General features: G+C 40.8%; 1 protein-coding gene across 4 annotated transcripts in view; it reads left to right on the top strand.

Moving 5' to 3' along the window:
* The window catches only part of LOC115787293 (protocadherin alpha-C2-like), a 195,950-nt gene that overhangs the window by 6,426 nt on the left and 176,814 nt on the right, over nt 1-12,710 (top strand). Inside the window, exon 1 of one of the 4 annotated variants that reach the window (XM_030739951.1) lies at nt 21-2,391. The exons of 2 other annotated variants lie outside the window; for them this stretch is intronic. In XM_030739951.1, the coding sequence (XP_030595811.1) occupies nt 64-2,391 (2,328 nt within the window). In that variant the 5' untranslated portion in view covers nt 21-63. Of the gene's footprint in view, nt 1-20; nt 2,392-4,481; nt 6,919-12,710 lie in introns of those variants that run through there. One more of the 4 variants, XM_030739940.1, reaches the window with a different exon arrangement.

Genomic DNA, 12,710 nt, shown 5'->3' with positions numbered 1-12,710 from the left:
TATTCGTGGATTTTATTGTAGAGGAATTTTGCCAAAGAAGACAAAGGACAAGGAGGCAGAATAATGACTTACTCGCGTCTTCTGGTTTTCGCTGTGCTCTTCCACTGTATGGAGCTGATTTTAGCTCAAATGAAATACTCAATTCCAGAGGACGTTAAAGTGGGAGCTGTTATTGGAAATGTTGCTAAGGATCTGGGCCTCGATGTCGGCACACTGAAATACAGGCGTTTTCGCATTGTATCGGGCGCCCAGGGAACGCTATTTGAGGTAAACCCGAACAATGGGGTGTTGTATATTCACGAAAATGTCGACAGGGAACAGCTGTGCAATAGAAATGTTGCGTGTTTAACAGATCTAAAAATCTTTGTTGAAAACCCGCTTGAAGTGCACTATGTCACTGTGGAAATAATGGATGCTAACGACAATGCACCAAGTTTTGCTGAGAAAGAAAAGGTCATAGAAATAGCAGAGACCACACTGCCTGGCGCACGATTTCAGCTACCAGGCGCCCGTGACCGAGATGTTGGCGTAAATTCCGTGCAGCGTTATAAACTCAGTCAGAACGACCATTTTCATCTTGAAATTCGAGACAGTGGAGAGGATAAAATCCCTTTCCTAGTACTGCAGAGAAACTTGGACAGAGAGCAGAAAACAAACCATAGCTTGATTTTAAGCGCTATAGATGGGGGGGCGCCGCCAAAATCCGCAAATCTGAGTCTTATCATAAGGGTTCTTGATAACAATGATAACAGACCAATATTTTCCCAAGAGGTTTATTCCGTTACATTACAAGAAAACGCCGCACTAGATACGAGTATAATAAAAGTCAAAGCAACAGATCTAGATGAGGGAACTAATGGGGAAGTCGAGTATGCTTTTGGAGGTGATATTACTTCCAATGTGTTACAACTATTTAGTTTAGACATTCACACGGGAGAAATTCGAGTTATTGGAGAAACTGATTACGAAACAGCCAGTGTTTATAAGTTAGACGTCCAAGCCTCTGACAAAGGTCAGCCGCCGATGACAACTGATTGTAGAGTCATAATAAAGATTCAAGATGTCAATGACAATAAGCCAGAAATAGAAGTGACATCAATATCCAGCATGGTCCGAGAAGATTCAAAACATGGAACCGTGGTCGCTCTCATTAGTGTAACAGACACTGATTCTGGTTTAAATGGCAAAGTCATATGTCATCTGACGGAAAATGTACCATTTGAATTAAAACCGTCATTTAAAGAAAACATGTACTCATTAGTGACAAAAGAACCATTGGACAGGGAAACTGTGTCACATTATGACATTTCAATAACAGCTACAGACTATGGCGAGCCGCCTCTTTCCACATTTAAAACTCTGAGCATTCAGGTGTCAGATGTGAATGATAACTCCCCAGAGTTCTCACACAATCCACTGGAACTATATTTGACGGAAAATAACGCTGCTGGCACATCAATATTCTCTGTTAGTGCATTTGATAAAGACTCCAGTGAAAATGCAGCAGTGTCCTATCGTATACTCAGAGGAGAAAGTGGACACAATGATATGGCAACTTTTCTGAATATACATTCCGACAGCGGATATATCACTGCACTGAAAAGTTTTGACTTTGAAACAGTAAAAAGTTTCCAGTTCCAAGTTGTCGCCTCAGATTCTGGAACTCCATCACTCAGCAGCAACGTCACAGTCAAAGTGTTCATCCTGGATCAGAACGACAACGCTCCAGTCATCCTCTATCCACTCAGCTCCAACGGTTCTGCTGAAGGTGTGGAGGAGATTCCCCGCAACGCCAACACAGGACACTTGGTGACTAAAGTCAGAGCCTATGACGCTGATATCGGATATAACGGCTGGTTGCTCTTTTCACTGCAGCAAGTTACTGACCACAGTCTCTTTGGTTTGGACCGCTATACAGGACAGATCAGAACACTTCGCTCATTCACAGAGACAGACGAGGCTGAGCATAAACTGATCATACTGGTCAAAGACAACGGCAACGTTTCTCTTTCAGCAACAGCTACTGTGATTGTCAAACTTGTGGAGCCCAAAGAGGCTTTTGCAGCTTCTGATGTTAAAAGTGCAGCAAAAGATGATGAGGACAATAATGTGACTTTTTACCTCATGATAACTTTGGGCTCAGTTTCTGTGCTTTTTCTCGTCAGTATTATCGTGCTGATTGCAATGCAGTGCTCCAAATCAACAGACTGTACTTCTAAATATCTGCCAGAGACGAATTATGATGGGACACTGTGTCACAGCATCCAGTATAGATCCGGAGAGAAACGTTACATGTTAGTTGGACCAAGAATGAGTATAGGCTCCACTCTTTTGCCAAGCAGCCATGCGAATACACTTGTGATGCCAGACAGGAGAAGAACATCTGAAGAGGTAAGACCAGGGGTGAAAGTAGTTTTAAATTCTTGCCGGTACTATGACAAGCACACACACACACACACACACACACACACACACACACACACACACACACACACACACACACACACACACACACACACACACACACACACATATATATATATATATATATAGCCTGCCTGGATAAGGAAGTTGACAATGTGGAATATATTTTTGTTGTTAAGGAACTGAGATGTTTGCACACAATGCACACTTAACACAGTTGATGACCACCTCCATGCATTCTGGCTCTGTCCACAATACAAAACTTCTGGACAGATGTAACCACCAAACATTCGTAAAGCTCAATCCTCTTGGCAACCACTGTGTTTTGGAGCTGAATGCGCTCTCATGTAGCGTAAATGAAATCGCCGGTCATAAGCAGTGTTTTTGAGCTGTGCTGTGTTGTTGAAATTAGTTAATCTCTATTTGCTTTTAATTGAGAGAGTTTGTTAAAATCAGACCGACATTAAATGTAGCGGTGAACGTTTTAACCTGTTAACTGGCCGAACCAAAATCACCTGAAAAAACTACGCCCTCTGGTTATTATTGGCTCTGGAAAAACCCCTATCGTTGCTGTCCTCCGGGAGGTAGTACATTTTATATGAAAGGCTAGACCCTCCCATTTTGATTGACACCTCATTCGGCCAGTCATATTAAGAAATAGGTTTTACAAGAGCCAATAATAACCAGGGGGTGTCACGTAGCTTTTCGGTTGATTTTGGTGCAGCCAATTACCTGACTGGCCGAACGAGGTGTCAATCAAAATAGGAGTGTCTAGCCTGCCATATAAAATGCACTGCGTCCGTTCTGCTGACGGGATGTGGCTGTCTTCGATTTCTGAGGGGAGAGAAGCTGGAGATTTGAGGCGGCTGCATAGCACGAACAGTTCAGAAACAATTTGAAATGAGAAAAAAAAGCAATTTATTAACTGATTAAGTCGTGTTTTAGACTGATTATTGCTAGCAGATTTATTCTGACCCAAAGTACAGCCGTAACCGGTTCTGAATGACGGGTTTACAGCAGACAGCCGCTCCAACTTTTGCCGGTATGCGTACCGGCGCAGAATCTTTTAATGGTATGCAGTACCGGACCGTACCGGCTTACTTTCACCCCTGGGTAAGACTAATATGTAGCAGATGTTTTTGGTTTTCTCTCTGATGAGTCTGAGCTGTTTTTTTTTTTTTTTTTGGCAAGTTTAAACCTTGTGATGATATTTTTGAGACACATACTTTTTAAACTTCTGCTTATTATTGGCATCGTATTAATGGAGTCGCTTGTACTTGTATCAGTACAAAAATGCCTACAAACTCTAAACCATTACGAGTATGATAACTTTTTCTCTAAAATAAAAATACCCGTCTTCCATTGTGTATATTAAAAATGCTTTATAACACAGTATTCTATTATATTTTATATTATATAGCATATGATTTTATGCTAATATGTCATTAACCAGATGTTTTGGTAGAAATGATCATAACTAAGGAAAATAAATAATTGTCAAGACACAATTAAGATATAAAAGAAAAAAAATCCAGTGTTCCTGTCGCTATCTAAGGTGCTAAAATAAACTGGTTTGTGGACAGTATAGATTAACAGTTAAAAAATATATACATCTTCTTAATACTGCTACTAAAGAAAATAACAATAATAAGAAGATAAAATTGTGCATCATTTTTCTCTGATCCTTCATTCATATCATTCAGATGTTAAATTGTTACTGTGCACTAATAAACACCGTTTCTTCACTTCGTAGCAAAAAAGACTAATAAAAAGTATATAGATTTGAGGCTGGTTGAGACCAACTCAAAGCACAACACTGTATTTTTCGCAACTTGACTTCTTATCCTCCTGTTGCCTTATCTTGATGTGCATTTTATTACTAAGATATATGGAAACCTTTTAGATTAAAAAATCGTCTAAAATATTGTCCTCTTGGCGTCACTGTTACACCGGACAGGCTATAAAGGAATTAGGTCCTCCCCTAAGAAGGCTTTTGTTTGATACCGCACAGCAAAGCTGATGTGAGTCGGAGAAGACGCTGTCATATGTTTTCTGATAGACGATATGAAAAGCCTTGGATATATAAACTGAGGTTCCTGCAGAAAGACGGTCTTGTGCTAAATGTGTTGTTTGAGAATGATGGGGGAGAGAAAACGAAGAGGATCGAGCAACCGGGGTTGGTTTGCTTTTCATTTTTCTTTACTGCTGTTTTTCGGAGAACAGGCTTTCGCTGAACTAAGATACTCTATTCCAGAGGAGATGAAAGAAGGGACTATTGTTGGAAATGTTGCAAAGGATCTTGGTCTTGACAAAACCTCTTTGACTGATCGACGATTCCGTGTTGTTTCTGGATCTAAGGACGCATATTTCGAGGTAAATCCGGACAGTGGTTCTTTACAGGTTCGTAAGAAAACCGACAGAGAGGAACTGTGCCAGGGAAATGGTGCATGCCTGATTGAGCTAAAAATGCTTGTTGAAAACCCCCTGGAAATCCACTATGTAGTTGTAGAAATTACTGATGTAAATGATCATACCCCCAGTTTTTCTGAAAAGGAACAGACATTTGAAATAGCAGAACAGTCATCTCCGGGAACACGACTGGAACTGCACGCGGCCCGTGATCCTGACACTGGAATAAACTCCATCCGCAGATATACATTATCTTCAAATGATCACTTTGATATAGAGGTCAGTCAGAGTGATGAGGACAAAATACCATTTCTGGTGCTGAAGAAGTCCTTAGACAGAGAAAAAAATAATAAACATTTCCTGTTTGTGACCGCAGTTGATGGAGGTAAACCGCCGAGATCTGGAACGCTTAATGTTTCCATTACTGTTCTTGATATTAATGATAATCTCCCGACGTTTAAACAGGATACTTATCAAATAGAAATATTTGAAAACGTCTCAGTTGGTACGACTGTTGCGCGAGTAAATGCAACAGATCCAGATGAAGGGACTAACGGGGAAATAGAGTACAGCCTTAGTAAAACATTAGCTCGTAAAGTTTACGAAATGTTTGACCTGGATAGTGTAAGTGGAGAAATTACGCTAAAGAAAGGGTTGAATTTTGAGGATTCTGAGATGTATAAACTAGATGTGCAGGCGTCAGACAAAGGAACGCCTCCTTTAACAAGCAAGTGTAGAGTCATTGTTAAAATTAAAGATGTCAATGACAATCCACCTGAAATAGACGTCACATCACTGTCAAACACTGTACCTGAAGACTCAAAGCCTGGTACGGTTATTTCACTTATTAGTGTAACGGATAAAGACTCTGGTGTTAATGGAAAAATTATTTCACGTATTACCCAGGGCGTTCCATTTGAATTAAAACCGTCCTATAAGGAAAACACATACTCAGTTGTTTCTAGCGGGTTTCTGGATAGAGAGCTGATGTCACATTATGATATTACAATAGAAGCAGCCGACTGTGGTGACCCACCATTATCCAGTTTTAAAACGCTTAGCATTCAGATAGCAGATGTAAATGACAACAGTCCACAATTCCCACAAAACCCACTACAGTGTTATATGCTAGAAAATAACTTTGCTGGCAGGTCAATATTTTCTGTAAGCGCAACGGACAATGATGCAAATGAAAACGCGGCTATTTCATATCACCTTCTTAGAACGGGTGGTGAAAATGATGTAACAGTTTTTCTAAATGTGAATCCTGATAACGGACACATTACTGCGCTGAAAAGTTTTGATTTTGAAACGCTGAAAACTTTCCAGTTCCAAGTTGTTGCCTCAGATTCTGGAACTCCGTCGCTCAGCAGCAACGTCACAGTCAAAGTGTTCATTCTGGATCAGAACGACAACGCTCCAGTCATCCTGTATCCACTCAGCTCCAACGGTTCTGCTGAAGGTGTGGAGGAGATTCCTCGCAATGCCAACGCAGGACACTTGGTGACTAAAGTCAGAGCCTATGACGCTGATATCGGATATAACGGCTGGTTGCTCTTTTCACTGCAGCAAGTTACTGACCACAGTCTCTTTGGTTTGGACCGCTATACAGGACAGATCAGAACACTTCGCTCATTCACTGAGACAGACGAGGCTGAGCATAAACTGATCATACTGGTCAAAGACAATGGCAACGTTTCTCTCTCAGCAACAGCTACTGTGATTGTCAAACTTGTGGAGCCCAAAGAGGCTTTTGCAGCTTCTGATGTTAAAAGTGCAGCAAAACATGATGAGGACAATAATGTGACTTTTTACCTCATGATAACTTTGGGCTCAGTTTCTGTGCTTTTTCTCATCAGTATCATCGTGCTGATTGCAATGCAGTGCTCCAAATCAACAGACTATACTTCTAAATATCTGCCAGAGACGAATTATGATGGGACACTGTGTCACAGCATCCAGTATAGATCCGGAGAGAAACGTTACATGTTAGTTGGACCAAGAATGAGTATAGGCTCTACTCTATTGCCAAGCAGCCATGCGAATACACTTGTTCTTCCCGACAGAAGAAGGACATCTGAAGAGGTAAGATGCTTTAAATGGCCAAAAATCTGGTTTTGGTTTTGGTGCACAGAATACACTCGTGTTAATTCGCCATTTAGTGATTTTGTTGAATTCTATCCGTGGTGGTGAACCCACATTTGGCGCTGTTTTTTTTTTTTTTTTTTTTTTTTGCTTCATTTTCCTCTTTTTATCTAAAGGCATACCCTGTGGTGTGTGCGTCTTAATACAATTGCAAAAATCATCTTAAAGATTGCAGACTTTAAAATGTATACTTTAAATAGGAACAAACTCTTTGGTGATCACTTGGTGTCACTGTACGAGCAGAAAACTGTTTAAAATGAGCCCTTTATTAGCGGTGTGGGTCCTCCTCTTTGTCGGATAGGATTTTACGTCAGGACTTGATACCTCCTGTTTTTTCAGAGCAAATGTTCCGCTTATATGAACCTGATAAGGCAACGGAATCTACCTAATATATATATATATTTTTTGGTCTGGTAGAAAGGTTAGTATTCTAAGTCACCGGGGAACGTTTTTATCTCCTAGTTATGGAGCAAACGCGGCCCGGAGTATCAAAAAACGAATGGCGGTGGATAGCCTTTATTGTTGCAGTAATTTTAGTGTGGAGCAGCGCTTCGGCGCAGATAAGATATTTCATTGCTGAGGAAGTCAATGAAGGAACTGTTGTTGGGAATATAGCGAAGGACTTGGGATTAGAGAAGAACACACTGAAAGAGAGAGGATGCCGCATTGTTGAGGGTTCATCGGAGTCCTTTTTTCGCGTGGACGAGAACGATGGAATATTATATGTCGACCGTATAATTGACAGGGAAAAGGTTTGTGAGAGAAGCGTAGTGTGCTTGATCAACCTAAAAACAGTACTTGAAAACCCTCTTGAAATTCATTATGTGACTGTGGAAATTTTGGATGTGAACGATCATTCTCCTAGCTTCTCAGTCAAAGAGCCACGTCTTGAAATTTCAGAGTCGGCTTTACCAGGCTTGCGCCTTCAGCTGCAGGCAGCCCACGACCCTGATGTTGGTCAGTTTTCGGTCCAGGAATATAAACTTAGTCCCAATAATCACTTTCGATTAGAAGTAAAAGATCGCGGAAAAGATGGAAAGATACCTATTTTAGTTTTACTCAAGACGCTAGACAGGGAAACAACGAAAAGCCATAAACTACTTCTTAGAGCTATAGACGGAGGGAAACCAAGCAAATCTGGAACAGCTGAAATAACTGTTGATGTCTTGGACATAAATGACAATATGCCAGTTTTCAACGAAGACGCATACTCCTTATTTCTAGAAGAAAACGCTCCCATTGGGACAACAATTATAAAAGTAAATGCTTCTGATTTAGATGAAGGATCTAACGGTGAAATTGTGTATTCATTAGGGAAAAATGTAAATAGCAGGATACGTGAACTTTTTCGTGTAGATCCAAATACTGGCGAAATTATTGTTAAAGATCTGATAGACTTTGAAGTAGAGGAAAGTTATGAAATTGATATACAAGCATCTGATAAAGGACCGGCTCCTTTAAGGACAGACAAAAGTGTGTTGGTGAACATTGTTGATTTGAATGATAATGCCCCTCAGATAGAGGTTACTTCGTTGTCAAAGGCAATGCCTGAGGATGCAAGACTGGGAACTACTGTGGCATTAATTAGTGTTACAGATAAAGACTCCGGTCTTAACGGGAAAGTTATTTGCTCATTTATAGAAGATGTTCCTTTTACATTGTCACCTTCAATGCAAGACAACATGTTTTCGATAATTACAAAATCACCCCTGGACAGAGAAAAGCAAGCCATATATGATGTAACAATTGTTGCAAAAGATGCAGGCACAGCCTCGCTGACTTCTGAAAAAAGAATTACTATTATTGTATCTGATGTGAATGATAACAGTCCGGAGTTTTCCGCGAACCCTTACATTTTTTATGTTACTGAGAACAACTCCCCAGGAGCTTCACTATTTTCTGTGAGGGCATCAGACCGTGACGAGGGCAAAAATTCCCAAATTTCATATCATATTTTAAGAAACGAAAAAGAGAATAATAAATTTATTTCATTCAGTCTCAATATTAATTCTGAAAACGGGGACATTTTGGCGTTAAAAAGTTTTGATTTTGAAACGTTGAAAACTTTCCAGTTCCAAGTTGTCGCCTCAGATTCTGGAACGCCGTCACTCAGCAGCAACGTCACAGTCAAAGTGTTCATTCTGGATCAGAACGACAACGCTCCAGTCATCCTGTATCCACTCAGCTCCAACGGTTCTGCTGAAGGTGTGGAGGAGATTCCCCGCAATGCCAACGCAGGGCACTTGGTGACTAAAGTCAGAGCCCATGACGCTGATATTGGATATAACGGCTGGTTGCTCTTTTCACTGCAGCAAGTTACTGACCACAGTCTCTTTGGTTTGGATCGCTACACAGGACAGATCAGAACACTTCGCTCATTCACAGAGACAGACGAGGCTGAGCATAAACTGATCATACTGGTCAAAGACAATGGCAACGTTTCTCTCTCAGCAACAGCTACTGTGATTGTCAAACTTGTAGAGCCCAAAGAGGCTTTTGCAGCTTCTGATGTTAAAAATGCAGCAAAAGATGATGAGGACAATAATGTGACTTTTTACCTCATGATAACTTTGGGCTCAGTTTCTGTGCTTTTTCTCGTCAGTATCATCGTGCTGATTGCAATGCAGTGCTCCAAATCAACAGACTATGCTTCTAAATATCTGCCAGAGCCTAATTATGATGGCACACTGTGTCACAGCATTCAGTACAGATCAGGAGAGAAGCGGTACATGTTAGTTGGACCCAGAATGAGTATAGGATCTACCATAGTTCCAGGAAGCCACGCAAACACACTTGTTCTTCCTGACAGGAGGAGGGCGTCTGAAGAGGTAAGATGAACAGTTTATCTCCGCTGTATTTTTAGACGAATATGATATTGCTGTCACCGGCTCAGAGTTAAAAGATTTTACTGTTAATATAATCTAAGGTCATATTTTGTGGTTTATACTTGTGGAATTGAACGGAATAATGTCCACCGTTATGGAGATAGCATCGATTTTTTTTTTTAAATTATTACATCATTTTATACGCAATGAATGCACTTACGACAAAGGCCAATTAAGGGCCATTTATGTGCATCGTGGAGATTTACTGGATAGATTCAATTTCAGGTAAAATATACATGCTGAAACTTTACCTGCGTCGCAGCTTCAGATGTCAGAGCCTGAACAACTCGATTTTTCTTCGTGCTGAATATGCCAGTCTAAATATTGTTACTGTTTCAAGCTGATTTATCACTGGCTGTTGTATGCCCGAAAGTGTGCCTTCCAGCTCAGATTGTAGCTGTCCGCGGTGCTGAAATATTCTTAGACATGTACCTGCCCTTTTGACTTCAGCAATCACATTACAATAGGTAACTTAGCAATGTAAACAAAGAGTATATACATAGACTGTATGTCAGATGAAACTCGGCGCACAACCTTTGTTAATCTGTGTTTTGGACGGTATTATTTGTGGTAACTTTCTCTATATATTTTTAAAAAATACCCCTTTCTCGCTAATCCCCCGTATCGTGAATATTTGTCACCGTTCCCTTAGACAGAATGCTGCAGTGTCATTCTTTGTCACTTGGTGTCAGTGTAATGACAGCTAATACTTCCACAAGGTTTCAGTTATATTCACTATATCCATCCCCTTCCTCTAGAATCATCGGCTCGAGACCGTTTCTTTACGCTCAGGGCTCAAATACAAAATTTAACGGTAAGGAATTTCTGTGCTGGAAAATGGTTGGATTATGATAACGGATGTCTTAGAGGGATTTTGTTTGAGTGTGCGTGTAACCCTTTAACGGGCGTTTCAAGCTACTCCTTCGTCTTCACATCATGGAACAAAGGCGATTCTTAACATGGAGAGCGCAGACAACATGGATTGTATACATTTTGATTTTAGTTCCAATTTGGAGGAACGCTTCAGGACAATTTAGATATTCAATTTCAGAGGAAGTTAAAGAAGGAACTGTTGTTGGAAATATCGCGAAGGATTTAGGTCTTGATAAGACCACACTGAAAGAGAGGGGGTACCGCATTGTCTCCAGCTCGACAGAGCCTCCTTTCCGAGTAAATCCAGATGATGGCATCTTGTATGTGAACCGAAAACTTGACAGAGAGGAAGTGTGTGACCGAATTAAAGTTTGTCTTATCGACCTGAAAACAGTGTTAGAAAACCCGCTGGAGGTGCACTACGTCTCAGTTGAGATTCTGGATGTAAACGACCACGCACCGACCTTCCCCGAAAATGAAAAGACGTTAGAAATTTTTGAATCTGCATTACCAGGAACAAGATTTCAGTTGCAAGCTGCGCGTGATGCTGATAGTGGTTCGCTGTCTGTTCAACATTATAAACTGAGTCACAATGAACATTTTCGTTTAGAAGTGAAAGACCGCGGCGAGGACCGTAAAACACCTAGTTTAGTTCTTCAAAAATCACTGGATAGAGAATCTGTTAAAAGCCACGTGTTACTTCTGACAGCCTTTGATGGAGGGAAACCTCCTAGGTCTGGTAATATGACAATAATTGTTAATGTTTCTGATGTTAATGATAACCCTCCGGTTTTTAATCAGGATTCGTACATTGTTCATCTCAAAGAAAATTCTCCTATTAGTACGACTGTAATCCAGGTTAATGCAACAGATCTGGACGAAGGATCAAACGGTGAGGTTGTATATTCATTTGGAAATGATGTGGATGCACGAGTACGTGAACGTTTTGACTTAAATCCGGTTAATGGAGAAATTTTGGTGGCGGGAGTCATAGACTTTGAAGAGAGCACAAGGTATGAAATCGATATTCAGGCATCCGACAAAGGAGCGGCTACAATGACTACAGACAAAATTGTTATTATTAGTATTGTTGACGTAAATGACAATGCACCAGAGATTGAAGTGACATCTTTTTCGCATGCACTGCCAGAAGACTCGAAACCAGGAACTACAGTGGCATTAATTAGTGTCAAAGACTCCGACTCTGATCTAAACGGAAAAGTAGTATGCTACTTAAGCCAGGATGCCCCCTTTTTACTCAATCCTTCTTTACAAAGTAACATGTATTCTCTAGTAACGAAAAAGGTTTTGGACCGGGAACAGCAGTCCCAATACAATGTTCTAATAGTTGCTAAAGACGCAGGTGCACCTTGCTTATCGTCGGAGAAAACTATAACTATTTCCGTTTCAGATGTGAATGATAACAGCCCAGAGTTCTTACAGAACCCATACACTTTCTATATAACTGAGAATAACAGCCCAGGGGCGCCCGTTTTCTCAGTGACGGCCCGTGATCATGATGAGGGTTTCAATGCCGTTATTTCATATGCAATCTTAAGGGAAGGGGGAGGAGAAAACCTGCTTACTTCCTTTCTAAACATAAACTCTGAAAATGGGGAGATTTTTGCGCTTAAAAGTTTTGATTTTGAAACGCTGAAAACTTTCCAGTTCCAAGTTGTTGCCTCAGATTCTGGAACTCCGTCACTCAGCAGCAACGTCACAGTCAAAGTGTTCATTCTGGATCAGAACGACAACGCTCCAGTCATCCTGTATCCACTCAGCTCCAACGGTTCTGCTGAAGGTGTGGAGGAGATTCCCCGCAATGCCAACACAGGACACTTGGTGACTAAAGTCAGAGCCTATGACGCTGATATCGGATATAACGGGTGGTTGCTCTTTTCACTGCAGCAAGTTACTGACCACAGTCTCTTTGGTTTGGACCGCTATACAGGACAGATCAGAACACTTCGCTCA

The sequence above is a fragment of the Archocentrus centrarchus genome, chromosome 10, assembly GCF_007364275.1.
Source record: "Archocentrus centrarchus isolate MPI-CPG fArcCen1 chromosome 10, fArcCen1, whole genome shotgun sequence".
Taxonomy (NCBI): Eukaryota; Metazoa; Chordata; class Actinopteri; order Cichliformes; family Cichlidae; genus Archocentrus; species Archocentrus centrarchus.
This window is presented reverse-complemented; position numbering and strand designations above follow the sequence as displayed.